Source organism: Anomaloglossus baeobatrachus, chromosome 2 (genome assembly GCF_048569485.1).
Source record: "Anomaloglossus baeobatrachus isolate aAnoBae1 chromosome 2, aAnoBae1.hap1, whole genome shotgun sequence".
In the NCBI taxonomy this organism is placed as follows: Eukaryota; Metazoa; Chordata; class Amphibia; order Anura; family Aromobatidae; genus Anomaloglossus; species Anomaloglossus baeobatrachus.
In genome coordinates this window covers 536,610,101-536,630,420 of record NC_134354.1, presented here as the reverse complement: position 1 = coordinate 536,630,420, position 20,320 = coordinate 536,610,101, and the positions used below count along the sequence as shown (strand labels likewise).

General features: G+C 42.8%; 1 protein-coding gene across 2 annotated transcripts in view; it reads left to right on the top strand.

The window, feature by feature from the left end:
- Positions 1-20,320, top strand: part of LOC142291810 (serine/threonine-protein phosphatase 2A regulatory subunit B'' subunit beta-like) — a 140,154-nt gene that overhangs the window by 99,089 nt on the left and 20,745 nt on the right. For both annotated transcript variants that reach the window (XM_075336635.1, XM_075336636.1), the window contains 4 exons: positions 8,491-8,594; positions 10,473-10,575; positions 13,349-13,423; positions 17,857-17,943. In XM_075336635.1, coding sequence (XP_075192750.1) covers positions 8,491-8,594; positions 10,473-10,575; positions 13,349-13,423; positions 17,857-17,943 — 369 coding nt within the window. The remainder of the gene's footprint in view (positions 1-8,490; positions 8,595-10,472; positions 10,576-13,348; positions 13,424-17,856; positions 17,944-20,320) is intronic.

Here is a 20,320-nt window from a genome sequence, read left to right as displayed (position 1 = left end):
AGCAACGCTTCATTCAGGCAGGTCTCCCTGTTCTCGGGATAGGTGGGAGACCCAGCAGTCAGCAGGTTTATTATAGGAAATAACCCTTTTTAAGGGTTTTTTTCTATTGTAGATCAGATGAATAGCGGCATGCTGTTAAGGGATAATTAGGCCTAAGCTTGGCCTAGATATAAAATGGATTTAACCCCATAGCGACGGCCTAACGTCTCAAGACGTCGGAAAAACAGGGTACTTATTCTGTTCCGACGTCTTGAGACGTCAGGCCGGAAAAAGCTTGTAGCGCCCGCCAGTGACGAAAAATCTCGGGGGTTTCAGCTACCGGGGGTAGCTGAGACCCCCAAGATTATGAATCGGGTTGTTTTTTTTTGGACCCCGTTAATGCGATCGCCGGTATACACCGTATACCGGCGACAACATTAAAAAAAAATAAATGGCCGGTAAAATTGATTTATTTCTCATCTGACGTGATCAAACATGTCAGATGAGAAATAAATATGAGCCCTTAGTGCCCCCAAAGCCCCCGGTACTGGAGAGTCCCCCCACCACCCCTACCCCCCCTCCGGAAAATCCAAGATGGCGCCGACGCGCGCTGAAAACTCCCGCCACCGCCGCCTCTGCATTCATTTCCCTCCGATCTGAAATGATCAAACATTTCAGATTGGAGGGAAATGTCCTCCCCCTGACCCCTCCTCCGGTACACCGGAGATCTCTGGTCCCCGGAGCCCCCTCCGGTCTCCAGAGCCGCCTCCCCCCTCCCCCCTCCGGAGCGTGGAAGATGGCGGCCGCATTCATGCTGCTCTTTCTGCCGCATGTGACACGTCACATGCGGCAGAAAGTTGTCCCCAGGTCACCCCCCGTCACCCCCCCCCAGCCCCCGGTTATACGTTACCTGGCTGCTGGTGCTCCGGCCCCGCGATCACGCCGCCTCCTTCTTGAAAGCTGGCGGTGCATGCGCAGACAGCGGCTGTCAGCTGGATCCCTGCAAGCAGGGATGCTGACGTCGCTACTGCGCAGGCTGCTCCACTGTGGACCGGGGGAGGGTGAGTGCGGTAATCTGCAGCCACACTCCTCACATGGAGAGACTGCTGTTCTAGAAAATGGGGGGTACGTTCTGTGAGCGTGCCCCTCATATTCTAGAATGAGGTTACTGCAGGTCACTCTGCCCTAGGTTGGACCGGGGCAGTGTGAGTGCAGTATTCTCAGATTACTGCACCCACACTGCTCATGGAGAGCTTGCTCTTCCAGAAAATGGGGGATACGTTCCCTGAACGTGCCCCCCATATTCTAGAAGATCCAGAGTCGGCGTGGGACCTCCAAAATGGATTACAGCGACCGAAATTTATTTATTTTCAATAAATTGGTAAAAGAGGAATGTTTCGGGGAGTTTTTTTTTCAATTTTTTTTTTTTTGTCTTTATTTTTTTCTATTACTTGATTGGGTTAGTAATGTCGGGTATCTGTTCAGATGCCGTGACATCACTAACCCCAAGGCTTGATGCCAGGTGACATTACAGCTGGTATCAACCCCATATATTACCCCGTCTGCCACCGCACCAGGGCGCGGGATGATCTGGAGCGAAGCGCCAGGATTGGCGCATCTAATGGATGCGCCACTTCTGGGGCGGCTGTGGCCTGCTATTTTTAGGCTGGGAAGAGTCCAATAACCATGGCTCTTCCCACCCTGAGAATACCAGACCCCAGCTGTCTGCTTCACCTTGGCTGGTGATCTAATTTGGGGGGGACCCCACGTTTGTTTTTTTTGTTTTTTTTTTTTAAAAACGCCTGGGGAGCCCTCCAAATTGATCACCAGCCAAGGTGAAGCTGTCAGCTGTGGTTTGCAGGCTACAGCTGTCTGCTTTACCCTAGCTGGCTATCAAAAATAGGGGGGACCCCACGTCGTTTATTTTAATTATTAATTTTTTGGGGGGCTAAATACACGGCTAGGCACCCTTTAGTGCCACATGAAAGGCACTAAAGGGCGCCAGCTTAGAATATGCAGGTGGTGGGACGTTATATTTGTTTGACATCTATCCATTCATCCATTGTAGCATTTTAGGCTGTGCTCCCACAATCACGGTTTGCAGCGTTTTGGGCGCAGAGTGTTTTCCCTGCGTCCATAACGCTGCGCTGTGCAGTAGAAGCACAGTGGAAGGATTTTTAGAAATCCCGTGCCCACTGTGCTTCTCTTCTCCGCAGCATAAACCGACCTGTGGCGCAGCTTCCCGAGCCTCAGCATGTCAATTTATGCTGCGGAGATGAGTGTTCTCTGCAGGTAGCATAGAGCTCCACGGCGGCCTGAACCCAAATCGTGGGCATGGGCAGCTGCGTTCTCCCGTGGACAACACTCACATCTCTGCAGGAAGGCTGACACTGTGTACTAGACGCCGTGTCGCTGGATCATGGCCACATAGCCTAAAAGTGAGACATTTGTTGCTACAGCAACATTTTTGTGAAGTACCTGTGGATTCAAAATGCTTACTATACTCCTGAATAAAATCCAGTTTCCAAAATGGAGTCACTTGTGGGGGGTTTCTAATGTATAGGTACCCAAGGGGCCCTGCAAATGTGACATGGTGCCCGCAATTTATCTCAACTTTTCCAGAATTCAAATGGTACCCCTTCCATTCCAAGCCCTCCCATTTATCCAAACAGAGGTTTTTGGCCACATGTGGGGTATCCCTGTGCTCATAAGACATTGGATAACAACCTGTTGGGTCCACGGTTTGTTGTTGTCTCTTGAAAAAGTGAGAAATTTGATGCTGAAGCAACATTTTTGTGAAAAAAATGAAAATTTTCAATATGGCAACCTAAGCTTATCAAATTCTGTGAAGTATTCGTGGATTCAAACTGCTCACTATACACCTAGATAAAGGCCTTGAGGTGTCTTGTTTCCAGAATGGAGTCACTTGTGGGGGACAGCCACTGTTTAGGCACCTCAGGGGCTCTCCAAATGCAACCTGGCGTCCGCTATTGATTCCAGCCAATTTTGCAGTCAAATGGCACTATTTCCCTTCTGAGCCCTGCTGTGCACCCAAACAGTTGATTTCCACCACATATAAGGTATCGCCAAACTCAGGAGAAATTGCACAATAAATGTTATGCTTAATTTTTTCCTTTTACTCTTGTAAAAAAAAAAAAGCTACCTGGTTGAAATAACAATTTTGTGGTAAAATTTTATTTTTTTTTTTTCATGGCTCAACGTTATAAAATTCTGTGAAGCACCTGGGGGTTCAGGGTACTCACCAAACATCTAGATAAATTCCTTGAGGGGCCTAGTTTCCAAAATGGGGTCACTTGTGCGGGGTTTCTGCTGTTTAGGTACCTTAGGGGTCCTCCAAATGTGACATGGTGCCCGCAATCTTTTTCAGCCAAATTTCCTTTCCAAAATTCAAATATTGCTCCTTTCGTTCCAAGCCCTCCCATTTTTCCAAACAAAGGTTTCAGACCACATGTGAGGTATCACCGCGCTCATAAAAAAGTGGTTAACAAACCTTGAGGTCAAATTTTTGGAATTACCTCTTGAAAAAGTGAGAAAATTGATGCTAAAGCAACATTTTTGAGTAAATTATTAAAATTTTCAATATGACAACGTAACGTTAACAAAATCTGTGAAGTACCTGTGGATCTAAAATGCTCACTATATTCCTAAATAGAAGCCTTGAGGGGTCTAGTTTCCAAAATGGTGTCACTTGTGAGGGATTTCTTCTGTTTAGGTACCTTAGCGGACCTGTAAATGCAACATGGTGCCCGCAATCTATTTCAGCCAAATTTGCTTTCCAAAATTCAAATATTGCTCCTTCTGTTCCGAGCCCTCCCATTTGTCCAAACAGAGGTTTCTGACCACATGTGGGGTATCGGCGTGCTCATAAGAAAGTGGGGAACAAGTTTTGGGGTCCATTTTGTTGTGTTATTTCTTCTAAAAGTGACTAAATTTGGGTTAGAGCAACATTTTTAGGTAAAATTTAATTTTTGCTTTTTTTTCATTCCACATTGCTTTTGTTCATGTGAAGCACCTGAAGGGTTAATAAACTTCTTGAATGTGGTTTTGAGTACTTTGGGGGGTGCAGTTTTTAGAATGGTGTCACTTTTGGGTATTTTCTGTCATCTAGGCCTCTCAAAGTCACTTCAAATGTGATGTGGTCCCTAAAAAAAATGGTTTTGTAAATTTTGATGTAAAAATGAGAAATCGCTGATAAACTTTGAACCCCTCTAACTTCCTAACAAAAAAAAATTTTGTTTCCAAAATTGTGCTGATGTAAAGTAGATAAGTGGTAAATGTTATTTATTAACTATTTTGTGTCACAGAAATCTCTGGTTTAACGGTATAAAAATTCAAAAGTTAAAAATTGCAAAATTTTCAAAATTTTTGCCAATATTCAATTTTTTTCATAAATAAACGCAAAAAATATTGTCCTAAATTTGGTACTAACATGAAGTCCAATATGTGACGAAAAATCAATCTCAAAATCACCAGGATCCGTTGAAGCGTTCTAGAGTTATAACCTCATGAAGTGACACTGGTCAGAATTGCAAAATTTGGTCTGGTCATTAAGGTGAAAATTGGCTCCGTCACTAAAGGGTTAAGTTAATGTTATGAGATTTTATTTTGCTATTAAAAGACTGATCTTAGACATAAAGCCCTCACTTGAATGCACGCTTTTCGTTCTGGCTCTGTCTTTATTTAGCAGCACGCTTGTGGTGTTTTCATCACTGCCTCCATCTACATGCACATTGTTTAGCATTTTTGCTGTGTGCCCAGAATTCCCTTCTGGGACATACTCCCAGGATAGCGTCGAAGACAAATGCTGCTCATGTGATTTAATTGGAGAATTGTGGAGCTCTCCGGCCTGTCTTCTATCATTACCTTGTATTACAGCTTGTCATTTCCACAAGGCTTTATATGGCCATCTGCTAATGTTTGTCTCAGCCTCAAGGTTTACAGAGTAGAACTGTCTGGCCCCACATGCTCCGATCTGACTCTTCACCTAGTAAGTCCTGTATTAACGCATACAAGACCTGCTCCCTCTTTGTCCTTTTCTGACAAAATAGTATGAAAATTGAAAAATAAAAGCCAAGAATTGAAAGAATATCTCTAAGTGGGAATATCAGGCTCATAGGCAGAACGTGCACTGCACATGTTAGTTCACACCAGGATTCTAGTGCCAGCTATGAAGCTTCGCTAATGGTAAAGAATTGTACTGACTGCAGCTTTAAAGGGAAATGCATACAGTGGGTACGGAAAGTATTCAGACCCCTTTTAAATTTTTCACTCTGTTTCATTGCAGCCATTTGGTAAATTCAAAAAAGTTCATTTTTTTTCATGTATACTCTGCACCCCATCCCGACAGAAAAAAACCCAGAAATGTAGAAATTTCTGCAAATTTAAAAAAAAAAAAAACTGAAATATCATAAGTATTCAGACCCTTTGCTCAGTATTGAGTAGAAGCACCTTTTGAGCTAGTACAGCCAAGAGTCTTCTTGGGAATGATGCAACAAGTTTTTCACACCTGGATTTGGCAGATCCTCTCCAGTGCCGTCAGGTTAGATGGTGAACGTTGTGGGACAGCCATTTTCAGGTCTATCCAGAGATACTCAATTGGATTTAGGTCGGGGCCTGGCTGGGTCAGTCAAGAATGGTCAGAGTTGTTCTGAAGCCACTCCTTTTGTTATGTTAACTGTTTTGCTTAGGGTCATTGTCCTGTTGGAAGGTGAACTTTCGGCCAAGTCTAAGGTCAAGACCATTCTGGAAGAGGTTATCTTCCAGGATATCTCTGTACTTGCCTGCATTCATCTTACCTTCAATTGCAAAAACATACCCATAGCATGTTGCTGACACCACCATGTTTCAGCATTCGGACTGTATTGGGCAGGTGATGAGCCGTGCCTGGTTTTCTCTACACATACCGCTTAGAATTATCACCAAAAAGTTCTATCTTTGTCTCATCAGACCAGAGAATCTTATTTCTCATTGTCTGGGAGTTCATGTGTTTTTTGCAAACTCTATGCAGGCTTTCATATGTCTTGCACGGAGGAGAGGCTTCCGTCGTGCCACTCTGCTATACAGACCTGACTGGTGGAGGGCTGCAGTGATAGTTGACTTTGTGCAACTTTTTCCCATCTCCCTACTTCATCTCTAAAGCTCAGCCACAGCGATCTTGGGGTTCTTCTTTACCTCTTTCACCAAGGCTCTTCTCCCACGATTGCTCTGTTTGGCTGGACGACCAGGTCTGGGAAGACTTCTGGTGGTCTCCAAACTTCTTCCATTTAAGGATTATGGAGGCCACTGTGCTCTTAGGAACCTTGAGTACTGCAGAAATTCTTTTGTAACCTTGGCCAGATCTTTGCCTTGCTACAACTGTCTCTGAGCTCCTTGGGCAGTTCCTTTGACCACATGATTCTCATTTGGTCTGACATGCACTGTGACCTGCGAGGTTTTATATAGACAGGTATGTGCCTTTCCAAATCAAGTCCTATCACTTAAACACAGCTGGACTCCAATGAAGGAGTTGAACCATCTCAAGGAGGATCACAAGCAAATGGACAGCATGTGATTTAAATATGAGTGTCTGAGCAAAGAGTTTGAATATCTATTACCATATGTGATATTTTCAGTTTTTCTGTTTTTAAAACATTGCCAAAAATTCTACATTTCTGTTTTTGTTTTTTTTTCTGTCAAGATGGGGTGCAGAGTGTACATTGAGAAAAAAAATTAACTTTGTTTCTATGCAGCCATTTGGTAAATTAAAAAAAAAAGTGAAAAATGAAATGGGGTTTGAATACTTACTGTTCCCATTGTAGATGCGTTTAGCTGTGTTCCTACTTGGATTTCTATGAGACAGTTTCTATATATATTTAATTTCCAAAGCTGTCCTAGACTCCTGATAATGTCCAGGATCCGGTCTGCTCCAACAAAGAGCCATGTTTACGGTCAGCAGATCGTCTGTGCTGTATGAAGGCTGACTGCTTTCAGTAGTTGGGCTAGCCCCCTTCTCTGACCCACTGTAAAGCAAACACTGAAATGAAAGCATCCTTTTGGTAATAAAAGTATAATATTGAGTTCAATATATTTATTGTAAACACCATTCTTACAGTCATATGAAAAAGTTTGGGCACCCCCATTAATGTTGGCCTTTTTTCTTTATAACAAATTGGGTTTTTGCAACAGCTATTTCAGTTTCATATATCTAATAACTGATGGACTGAATAATATTTCTGGATTGAAATGAGGTTTATTGTACTAACAGAAAATGTGCAATCCGCATTTAGACAAAATTTGACCGTTGCAAAAGTATGGGCACCCTTATCAATTTCTTGATTTGAACACTCCTAACTACTTTTTACTGACTTATTAAAGCACTAAATTGGTTTTGTAACCTCATTGAGCTTTGAACTTCATAGGCAGGTGTATCCAATCATGAGAAAAGGTATTTAAGGTGGCCACTTGCAAGTTGTTCTCCTATTTGAATCTCCTATGACGAGTGGCATCATGGGCTCCTCAAAACAACTCTCAAATGATCTGAAAACAAAGATTATTCAACATAGTTGTTCAGGGGAAGGATACAAAAAGTTGTCTCAGAGATTTAAACTGTCAGTTTCCACTGTGAGGAACATAGTAAGGAAATGGAAGACCACAGGTACAGTTCTTGTTAAGCCCAGAAGTGGCAGGCCAAGAAAAATATCAGAAAGGCAAAGAAGAATGGTGAGAACAGTCAAGGACAATCCACAGACCACCTCCAAAGACCTGCAGCATCATCTTGCTGCAGATGGTGTCAATGTGCATCGGTCAACAATACAGCACACTTTGCACAAGGAGAAGTTGTATGGGAGAGTGATGCGAAAGAAGCCGTTTCTGCAAGCACGCCTCAAACGGACTCGCCTGAGATATGCAAAAGCACATTTGGACAAGCCAGTTACATTTTGGAAGAAGGTCCTGTGGACTGATGAAACAAAGATTGAGTTGTTTGGTCATACAAAAAGGCGTTATGCATGGAGGCAAAAAAAACGGCATTCCAAGAAAAGCACTTGCTACCCACAGTAAAATTTGGTGGAGGTTCCATCACGCTTTGGGGCTGTGTGGCCAATGCCGGCACCGGGAATCTTGTTAAAGTTGAGAATCTACAAAATATTAATGTCACTTTTATGTTGAGGTGCACATACTTTTGCATCGGTCAAATTTTGTTTAAATGCGGATTGCACATTTTCTGTAAGTACAATAAACCTCATTTCAATCCAGAAATATTACTCAGTCCATCAGTTATTAGATATATGAAACTGAAATAGCTGTTGCAAAAACCCAAATTGTTATAAAGAAAAAAGGTTAACATTAATAGGGGTGCCCAAACTTTTTCATATGACTGTATTTATTTAAGTGGACAACCCCTTTTATTTCATTGCTTATGGGAACAGCTATTTAAAAGTAATTTGTTTGGCTTTAAGTATTTATAATTTGAGAATACCTTATAACCTACATTCCAATATTCTCTATCCCAAGGCTTGTGAATGCCCGCTTTACTGGAAAGCACCATTGTTTTATGCAGCTGGTGGAGACAGAACTGGATACGTGTCTGTTCACAAGTTTGTGGCCATGTGGAGAAAGTAAGTGACTCTTCTGCAGTTTGTACATAATTGACAATCTGCCGTATCGAGGAGATCTTGTTAGGCCTCGTACACGTGGCTGAGCCATATCGGAGACTACAGCAACACATAGTCCTGCAAGGGAAGCTTTGATGGTGTAATTCAAGGTACAGTGCTGATCATCCGGCAGACTTAAACAGCTGCCTGGAGACTGGCTCAAGGGTCATATGCTCCACTGCTCAACCTACCCCTAGCACTACCACATGGCTAATATACATGCAGATTAGCCATGTGGTGGAGCGCATTCACTCAGCTTAAAGTGGCTGAAGCAACAGGGTGCGGACCGGCAGCGTCTGACAACACTGATTTGTTAGACATGGCCAGCCACCTCTGCTGTTGCCATACTTTCAAGTGTCTGCAGGCTTGCAACTATGACTGGAGCTCTGGGCTTAATAAACCTAAGTAATTTGATCTAGGGCAGGGGTGGGCAATTAATTTTCCCATGGGGCCGCATGAGAAATTGGGATGGTTTTAGAGGGCTGGACTAATATAATTAACTCCGTTCTACCTAATATACTACATCACTACACCCCCATATACTACACCTGTAATATACTAAATCACTACACCCCCATATACTACACCTGTAATATACTACATGACTACACCCCCAATTACTACACCTGTAATAAACTACACCCCCATATACTACACCTGTAATATGCTACACCTGGAATATACTACACCCCTATATACTACACCCCTATATACTACACCTGGAATATACTATACCACCTCATATACTACACCTGTAATACACTACATCACTACACCCCAATATATACCTGTTAGAAACTACATCCCCATCTAATACACCTGTAATATACTACATCACTACACCCCTATATACACCTGTAATATACTACACCCCTCATGTACTCACCTGTAACATACAACACTACACCACTATATACAACACCCCCATATACTACACCTGTAATAAAGCTACATCACTACACCCCGTGTACTACACCACTATATACACAACACCATATACTACACCTGTAAAACTACACCCCCAGTATTAGTCACCAGTCCCCCTACCTCCCCCATTGTCTCCTCCTCAGCTTATTAGTCACTACTTACCTCTACCTTGTTACTGTCCCCGTTCTCAGGCACCTCCGTACAGGTCCCTCCGCTGAGCTGCTCCTTCTCTTGTACTGGCCCTGACTGCGCCGATGCTGTTCTCCGAGGGGCCCCCGCCGCTGCTTCTCTCCGTGAAGGCCCCCGCTGTGCCGCTTCTTCTCCTGCTCGGCAAGAACTTTTGAAATGACACACGCAGCGCAGTACTGACAACATCTGAGCACGCGCGTGTGTCAGAGAAAGTGCCGGCAGGGAACAGAGGAGAGGTTCCTGCTTTCCGTTGCCTGCACTGACTGTGCGGAGCTGCAGGATCGCTCCCTCCCTGCCCAGCACGCATTAGCTTGGCTCCACTGCACCAGCTGAAGACGGGCGGGCCGATCACAGACAGTAGGCGGGCCGCATGTGGCCCGCGGGCGCCCCTTGCCCAGGTCTGCTCTAGGGCTCGGGCACCCCTCTTCACCAGGCCTCCTACACCAATAGGGGCAGTAATTCCCTGATTGCGGCCCTGGTCGGGCCCCTGTAGATTACAGATTTGGTCTATGAGAAGGCTAGCTTCTGGCCCTGATTTATCATTGCTGTTTTTCCACTGTTCTGGAGTAATTTGCCCCTTTTTAGTGGCTTTAGTATTTGCACATTATTCTCTACTCGTTATGAAAAAGTTGATTGTGCTTTTTTGTGTCAAATTCTTCCAAATGACACACTGCTCCTGAATTTATATTCGGCATATTTCAGGACACTGACTTTTGTATATTTCAGGGTTTTACAGACTTGCCATGATGATGCTGCAAAGTTTGTACAGCTATTAGCCAAGCCAGGCTGTGTGTATTTGGAACAGGAGGATTTAATACCTTTTTTACAAGTAAGCATTACATTGTCCTTTCTATGGGTCCTGCTCTTTGGATCATTTTAGCTATAATATGCTTGTAGTATTTAAATTCTTTGTAATAACGCTCATGGCTTAGTTTGGTGTGGCTGCTTGTGCATGCAAGCACGCGCTTTGAAAAAGTATGCATACCCCACAAAGTTTTTTTTTTCTCGTTACACCAACAAACTTAAATATATTTTATTTGGATTTTGCAATATGCCAACACTAACAAGTAAATATTTATATATATGAGAGAGAGAGAGAGGGATGGATATCTGAGAGAGAGAGGGATGGATATCTGAGAGAGAGAGGGATGGATATCAGAGAGAGGGATGGATATCAGAGAGAGGGATGGATATCAGAGAGAGGGATGGATATCAGAGAGAGGGATGGATATCAGAGAGAGGGATGGATATCAGAGAGAGGGAGGGATGGATATCAGAGAGAGGGAGGGATGGATATCAGAGAGAGAGAGAGAGGGATGGATATCAGAGAGAGAGGGATGGATATCAGAGAGAGAGAGGGATGGATATCAGAGAGAGAGAGTGATGGATATCAGAGAGAGTGATGGATATCAGAGAGAGTGATGGATATCAGAGAGAGTGATGGATATCTGAGAGAGAGGGATGGATATCTGAGAGAGAGGGATGGATATCTGAGAGAGAGGGATGGATATCTGAGAGAGAGGGATGGAGATCTGAGAGAGAGGGAGAGAGATCTGAGAGAGAGAGGGAGAGAGATCTGAGAGAGAGAGGGATGGATAGATATCTGAGAGAGAGAGGGATGGATAGATATCTGAGAGAGAGAGGGATGGATAGATATCTGAGAGAGGGATAGATAAAAATAATGTCTCTAATATGTACAGCGGGTAAAATTAAGTATTGAACACAACACCAGTTCTCTCAGTAAATATATTTCTAAAGTTGCTATAGAAATTAATTTCTAACCACCCATCCAATCCAGACAGGCAAAGAAGTCAAATCAAACGAAACGTCCATAAATTATGTTATGCGCAATAATGAGACATTACACAGGGAAGAAATATAGTGAACACATGAAGAAAGAGGTGTAAAAAGCTATGGATAGTCATGACATCTGCTTAAATCCATCAGTGATCAGAAAACAATCCTGCGACTTAGTGGAAAAGAGTATCAGCTGGTTCAACTGATGGCCTATAAAAAGGTGTCATTACCAAGATGCCACACAAACAGCTCATGATTGGTAAAACCAGTGAGCTGTCTCAAGACCTTTGCAACCTTATTCTTGCAAAACATACTGATGACATTGGATACAGAAGAATTTCTAAACTACTGAAAGTTCTCGTGAGCTCTGTTGGGGCCATAATCTGTAAGTGGAAAGAGCATCACTTCATCATAAATGCCAAGGAACAGGTGTTCCCTGAAAGATTTTAGACAGAAGTGAAAAGAATTATCAGAAAAGCTGTAAAAGAGCCAATGACCACCAGTACTACAGGAAGACCTGGCATCAGCAGGTACAATTGTTACAAAGAAAACCATTATAGATGGACTCAACCTCCATGGCCCACCACAGAAGACTCCATTGCTGAACAAAAAGTATGTTCAAGTGTGTTTTTTGAAGTTTGCTCAATGACATTTAGACAATTCTGTAAAATATTGTGAGAATATAGTCTTGGTAAGATGTGACCAAAATTGAACTATATGAATATCATAATTGCCCCAAAAACACTATGCCAGCAGTGAAGTGTGGAGGTGGGAAGATCAGTTTGGGGCTTTTTTTTTTTTTTTTTTTTTTTCTTTTTTTCCAGCATATGGCACTGGCTAACTTCATACAACAGAAGCAAGGATGAATGAACAAATACAAATGTACTGAGTCATTCTTGATAAAAAAAAATCTGCTGCCATAGACCAGGATGATGGTTAAACGAGGGTGAAAATTTCAGCAAGACAATGATCCTAAGCACACAGCCAAGGAAACTCTCGGTGTTAGAGAAAGAAAATCTGCTAGAATGGCCAAGCCAATCACTGACCTGATTCCAATAGAAAATTTATGGAAGGTACTGAAGCTGAGTTCTTAGGAGCCTATGGAACCTTCTGGATTTGAAGAGTGTCTGTGTGGAAAAATGGACCAAAATAAAATTTGAGCAATGCATGCCACTAGCTTCTCCATACAGGAGGCGTCTTAAGGCTGTCATCGCCAACAAAGAATTTTGTACAAAGTATTAAATAAATTTCAGTACTCGTGTTCAATACTTTTTCACAAAATTTATGAACATCTATGGTTTGATTTCTTTTCCTGTGGGGATTGGATGGGTTGTCTGATGAGAAATCCATGTCAATAGCACCTTTTAGAAATATATTTTAATTAGTAAATTAATGATATTTTCAATACTTATTTCACCCGCTATATATATTGTGTATGGATATATTCCTAGTTATTCTGGTGGTCACGTAACAGAATTGAAAAAGTATCAACTTGTTTCTTGGTTTTTGTTAGAAGCCTGTATGAATGAATTTAACAGTGAATAAACTTATGACAGACCATCAGCATCTTGGAAAAAAGTCCTCAATTTATACCAGTTGTGCGTTGGGTTTTTTTTTTTTTGTTTTTTTCTGAAAATCTCCAGTCCATAAAAGATCTCTCAATAGAAAAAAAACATTCCCTGACATTTACTTTATGCAGGATCAAACAGCTGCTTTTTGTTCAGGGCCGCATCCACTAAAATCTCACATTAGAAGTGATGAGTATACCTTTTGTTTGTTAATGTCAGTTTTCTCCTCTTTTATAGGATGTGGTGAATACTCACCCACACTTAACGTTTCTGCGAGAAGCCTCTGAATTTCATTCCCGGTACATTACCACAGTAAGTGGCGTTTCTCTGAGCGCTAGAACTATGGCGGAGATTATTTTGAAAGCCATTAAGGAATGGTCTCAGCATGTGATAAGCCACTTAAAATGTGTTTTTTGCCATTTCTGGAGGCGAATAGCAAGTGTGCCCCCCACCAGTTGGACATTGATGGCATACTGTAAGACTATGTGATTTGTATTCTGCAAATACCTTCTCTTAAGGAACAACATTTAAGTGGTGTACATGCTCTTTGCAATTAAAGGGAATATGAAGATTTTGCTATGTAATCTGAGACCGTATGGGGTGAGATACTGATTTTAGGGCTGTGTCACTTATTGCATTGAAACAGCACACAGCCTAATGAATGCCTTCTCAGCAGAAGGTTTACTGCTTGAACTAGGTGCTCATGTGAGACCTGGGTGGTATGGGCAGCTTTTTTGCGCTCTTCTACATCTAAAAACTCATAACTGCTGCAACCAGTATACATAGTAATAAATCATTGGGAGTCAGGGTAACGGTCTCTAAATTATGCTCCTCCTGAGATGAGGTAGCAAAAAGCTGGTGACAAATTCCCTTAAGACTACAGGTGCGCTTATGGGTGCTGTTAATCTACAAAAAAAAAAAGAATTATATCCGTAAAGATAGATAACAGCGCTATTAACCCAATAAAACTTCAGCTGCAGCTAGATTATGGCAAATAACCTTACTTTGCCCAATAATAGTTAAAAAAAAATAAAACAAAAAGTTAGTGTGTCTATATACCTAGAGGTTTTCCATTACTAATATAAGGGTGCTTTCACACATACGGTTTTTGCAGCCAGGCACAATCCAGTGTGTGCCTGATGCAACGGATCCGGCGCAGATTGTGGTAAAACTGATGCGACGGATCCGCTAAAAAAATGGATCCGTTGCAGCAGTTTGTACCGAGAATCCAGCTGTGGCCGCAGGTAACCCGAGTGACGTCACCGCTGAGAGCACGACTCGCTTCAGTTACTGCGTGGAGCTCACAGCGAGCGGCGGTGTTCTACTGACACTCCTGTCAGCTTCTGATGTAGCAGAGCTGAAAGCGTCGTGGGACCTCGTGTAGATTACGCCGGACCTGTAGCGTGTTTGGGGATTAATAAAATGGTGAAAGAGGGTGTTTTTTTGTCTTTTATTTCAAATAAAGAATTTTTCAGTGTTTTGTGTTTTTTTATTTACTTTCACTACAGTTTAGTGATGGGGGGGTGTCTCATAAACACCTGCCATCACTAAGCTAGGACTTAGTGGCAGCTATGGGCTGCCATTAACTCCTTATTACCCCGATTGCCACCACTCCAGGGCAATTCGGGATGAGCCGGGTAGAGTCCCGGTTCTGTCGCATCTAATGGATGCGGCAATTCCAGATGGCTGATATTTTTAGGCTGGGGGGCTCCCCATAACGTGAGGCTCCCCATTCTGAGAGTACCAGCCTTCAGCCGTGTGGTTTTACCTTGGCTGGTATCAAAATTTGGGGGGGACCGCACACCGTTTTTTAAAATTATTACTATTGTTAAGGGGGCCATGAATTTACAGTGATGTAATCAAAGTTTTACATCTACACCTTAACCCCTTCTGCATCCAAATCATAGGAGTCATTTGTTAGTAGCATGCATACTATTCTTCCATACGGACCAGAGAAATGTACACTGATCTGCATAGAAAATATGACTGACATTATTGTGGAAGTTAAGATAGCTATAGAAATCAGTTGGCTAGGAGCCAAGAATATGTAACACGTCTCCTATTGGGTAACCCATAAAAGAGCTTATTCTATTATATATATATATATATATATATATATATATATATATATATATATATATATATATATATAATATATATATATATCCCATATCAATATACTGTATACGTGTTTCCTCATTTATATTAAGCAAAGTCTGCATGATTTATTTAAAACAGGCACCCTTTCACACATCTGTTTTTTGCTGTCAGCCACAATCCGGCGAATTGCGGACAAAACTGATCCGGCACCTGTTGTTGCCGGATTAGTTTTTTTTTTCCCCATGGACTTTTTTTATTAGCGCCGGATTGTGCCGCATGGTGTCGCGTTTCATCCAGCATGCGGCGAAATTTGCTGGTCCGGCTGCCGGAAAGGACGCACACTGGGACATTTTTTGCCTTCGGATAATAAAAGCCTATGGGCTAAACTGCAGTGAAAGTAAATAAACACAAACACCGAAAAATCCTTTATTTGAAATAAAAGATAAAAAAAACCCACCCTGTTTCATCACTTTATTAAAATCCCCAAATACCCCTCCAGGTCTGGAAGGGGCAACCTCTCAATGAGGGACAGCGGTCTGAGAACACATGCTCAGATCAGACCTTGCTCTCCTCCACGGCCTGGATCTGCCGATGCTTTGGAGCGTTGTCCCTTCAGCTGTCAAGGCTGCGAGTTAGGCTACTTTCACACATCCAGTTTGAGCACTGCGGCTCAATCCGGCTGTGAAACCTATGCAACGGATGCGGCGAAAACACCGCATCCTTTGCATACGTTTTTACATGCGGCCCGTCCGTTTTTTCCGGTTGCGGCATGCTACTGAGCATGCGCAGTGGAAGAAACCGCATGCGGCGGCCGGATGCGGTTTTTGCCGCATCCAGCGTCCATAGGCATGCATTGAAAAATGCGCCGCAGCGGCCTTATGCGGCGCGATGCATTTTTATTGCCGGAGCAAAAAAAACGTGCCAGGGAACGTTCCATCCGGCCGCCGCATCGGCTAAATCTGCCGCATGCGGCAAAAACCGGACGGAACGCAAGCCCATGCGGCGTCAATGCTGGAAAAAACTAAACCGGCGGCAAAAAAAACGGTTTCGTTTTTTTCAGCAGAGCGCCGGATTGTGCCGCACTGCTACAGCTGGATGTGTGAAAGTATGCAAATAAGAAAGCCGCGGAGACACCATCACGTGTTTCTCAACGCTGGCAGGAAACTAGCCAGGTCTTTCACCGGGAAGGAACAACCACGGGAAGGGCAGTCTCCAGTCAAGGAGACCACCTATACCAAACATGGTATCCATCCACAGACAGCCGTTTCGGGGTATTTGCCCCTCATCAGTGTGGAGTAGGAATCTGGCTAGTGGGGGCAATGCCTAGTAAAAGACTACTTAAGCAAGCATTGTTGACCTTAGGGAGATCAGGGGGCAATGCTCTAGAATCACTGCGTTGAGAAACACGTGATGGTGTCTCCGCAGTGGATATGTTGATCTCCCTAAGGTCAACAATGCTTGCTTAAGGATGTGTGAAAGTAGCCTTAGGCTATATGAAGAGGCTAAATTAGTAGTGGAAAACCTCTTTTAAAGTAAGAATGTTGGCCTGATCCGTGTTTCTCCACTGCCTACTTTGATTTGATGTAGGAGACAGTTTCAGCACGTGTTGCTACTTACTGTGAAACCTAAGACACTGGAATCCAAATTTCCTGTTGGGGCCGAACAAAGAGCCACTTGCCGCCGATCTGCCAGCTTTACATTTCTGTTATTCCCGGCCAGAAAGAATGTTTATTCTGTCTGCCTACTACTGCACTGTGGCTATTTTAGTGCTTATTTTATAGTAACTCCAGCATTTCCATGACACTTTGAGCCTTTGAGTCACATGATGTGGTGCAAGCCTCAGTCTCATATTCTGAGGGCTTTAAAAAGCGCTTATAACTTGACACATTTAGGGATTGTCCTTTTTGTCTGGGATGCCATATTGCTGACTCCGGACCTAACCTGCAATTGTCCCCTGATGAACCCCCGACATTGTGGGTAGAAACGTTTCGGGACATAGGAACCAAGATGAGTAATTGGTTTTATATATTCACTTTATCACTGATATTGCCGCATTTGGAGAGAGTAGAGACAATAGGGCTTTCCAGGGAGTCCTGTTGGGGCACCACAAACCTTTAGGGGGCGTCATGCCCTCCACTGCTAGGCAGAGAATACTACAGCTTAATACGGCGAGTATTGCCCTCTACGTTTCCCTATCTGTATCAGCAAATATATCTATTTTTTTTCCTGGTCATTCTTGCCTTTAGGGCTTTGATCTCTTGTTATTGTATGCTTTGAATTCGTTTTTTACTTTTAAAAATATGAAATCTTTTTTTTGTGGGTTTTTGTTTTTTTTTTTTTTAATTGGTTTCCAAGTAAGTGTGACCCTTTTTGGTATCTACCTTCTCTTGTGTTTTGTTTTTTTTTTTTTTTATTTTATTTTACTTTTCAATGGAGACTGCTCCAGTTGCTGTCTATATGTAACATGTAGTCCACATTTACAGTTATGAAGGATCCTTGTAATATGACTTACTAGACCTTTAGTTAGAGCTTGTACTCAGGAACTGCTTATGCAGCTCCTTTCTTTTCAGAGTGTCTCCCCTAATAACGTTAATTGGTGATAAACGTATTTGCTGCAGAATGATGACTTTTGTTGATCTTTCTAGGTAGTTCAGAGAATATTCTACATTGTAAACCGGTCATGGTCTGGTCGCATCTCATGTGCAGAGCTCAGGAAAAGCAACTTTCTGCAGGTGAGTATGACCTATGAGATGTGATCTGTGTGTAGATGATCAGTTGTGCAGCTCCCATTTGTGTATTACTGTATAGATTTATACAGAATTTTTCTGTATGGCACTTTGGGACACTGCACAACATATATGGATGTAGAATATAGACAGGGCCGGCTCCAGGCAAGAGTCTGTGTGCCCCATCTACACGCAGACACTCACATACACAGATACATACAGGCATAGACGTACATATAGATATTTAAAGACAAATTCACAAAAATACATCAAAGTAGACATCTATACAGTCATACTCACTGACATACATAGATAGAAACATTATACATACAGATACAGACACATTACCGATATTATCAATAAGGGGAAGCCAGCAGCAGCCTCACTCTCCTCCCGTCGTGCTCCTGGAGGGCATATGTCTGTGCCACGCTTATTGGTGGCCATGACTAACAGACGTGGCCGCACACAGTGCACACTGACATTGCTGTATATACTTTACAGGAGAGGCTGGGGATAAACAGCAATAGGGGGACCTAAAGCTCTGAGGTGTATACAGCACAGGGGTGGGGGGACATACAGCTCTGGGGGGTGTACCGCACTGGGATGGGGGACACACACAGCTCTTGGGGGTATACAGCATTGGGATCAGGGGACTGACCGTTCTGGGGGGTATACAGCACTGTTGTCAGGGGACAGACTGTTCTGGGGGGAACATACAACTCGGTGGTATGTTGGTGCTGCTTCTCCTCTCTTCATGGTAGATGCAAGGATAGATGCTAGAGTGTATGGGCTTCTTCCAGGTACCTTCTTCATCTGTGGACGGGAGCTCAGCACACTGTGCGTTAGCTACGCCCACAGATGAACTTCAATGTTCCTGCACACAACGCTCAGCAGTGACACGCTTCATGCAGGAAAGTGTGGCTGCTGTCCAAGCACTGCGGTTCCCGAAACTCGACCCGGGGGCCGCAGGATACATCACCGTCCCTGCCGACAGCGAGTCTGCCCTCTTCGGTGGTCCAGGTGTGCTGGGTGCTGATGCCGGCCCTGAATATAGGCAGCTTGTTTGGTCAACTTTTACAGTGGGCATTGGCTCCCACCCAGTCTACTGCTTTGTGGTTTGAAGTCCTATATTGGTCAAGTAATTATGGCTTTAAAGCTTGCAAAGTATTTATTGAAGAAACATGATACACTTGACAATTTTACTGTTTTCCTATAATTATTATGGTCTGTAGGATCAACCCTCCTATGCAGACTATATGTGCATGCAGAAACACTGTCAACACAAATTTTCATTTTATAATATGCCCTGGAGGCAGAATTTCGGGGAGATCTGTGTTCCCTATAGCTCTTTACAGTACATTTACATATTAAGCAAAACTTGAATTTCTCTGGAATAAGACAGGATTGCAGATATCAAGGTATCATTTCATTCAACTTCCTAAGACCTGCATCATGCCCATTAGGAAGGTTGATCCTACTGACAGATTCCTTTTCAAGGGATTGGCTAGCTATTTTTTTTTTTTTTTTTTTTTTATTTTATTGATTGCCTATCCCTAGGAGAGGCCATAAGTATCTGATCAGTGTGGTTGCGCTACCCACCTCACCCACTGATCATGCTGTTGTTTCTGGATGGTTTTGGTCGCTGCCGGAACACAGCACCTGCATAATTTCTATAGTCGCTGGGTGCTGCAGACCCTCCCACTATTCAAATTCGAAAATAGTGGCCAACAAAAACCTTTTTTCTGTTGGTTGGGTATCCTATGCGGCATGTCTTATGTGGCTGTTGATGTGCTTTGTGTGGCCCGTCAGTCAGAGGTGAAGTAGGTGCTCGGAGAGTTTATTCACTTTTGAAGCCTATTCAAAATATGGCCTCACAAGTTAACCCTTTTACTCCCGGGTGATTTTTGCATTTGTTTTTTCCTCCCCTTCTTCTAAGAACCATAACTTTTTTTTTTTTTTTCTGTCCATGTAGCCATAAGATGGCTTGTTTTTTTGCTGTACGAATTGTACTTTTGAAAAACGTCATTCATTCTACCCCATATCGTACTGGAAAACAGGAAAAGAAAATTGCTATTGCACAATTGTTTGTTAGTTTTTCAAAATAGTGAACACCGTAAATAAAAAAAAGACCTGATAATATGATTCCCCAGGTCAGTACATGTCCAGAGATACCAAACATGTATAGTTCTGCTCTTACCTAAATGGTAAAAAAATAAATAAATAAAAAAAAAGGTCTTTTGTCTCCATTTTTTGAGACCTGTATTATTCTAATTTTCCAGGATCTGGGGCTCAGTTTATTTTTTTGCATCTCGGGCTGGTGTATTTAATTTTAATGCACTACGCTATGTACGGTATCAGATTAATTGATTTTTATTTTGATCGG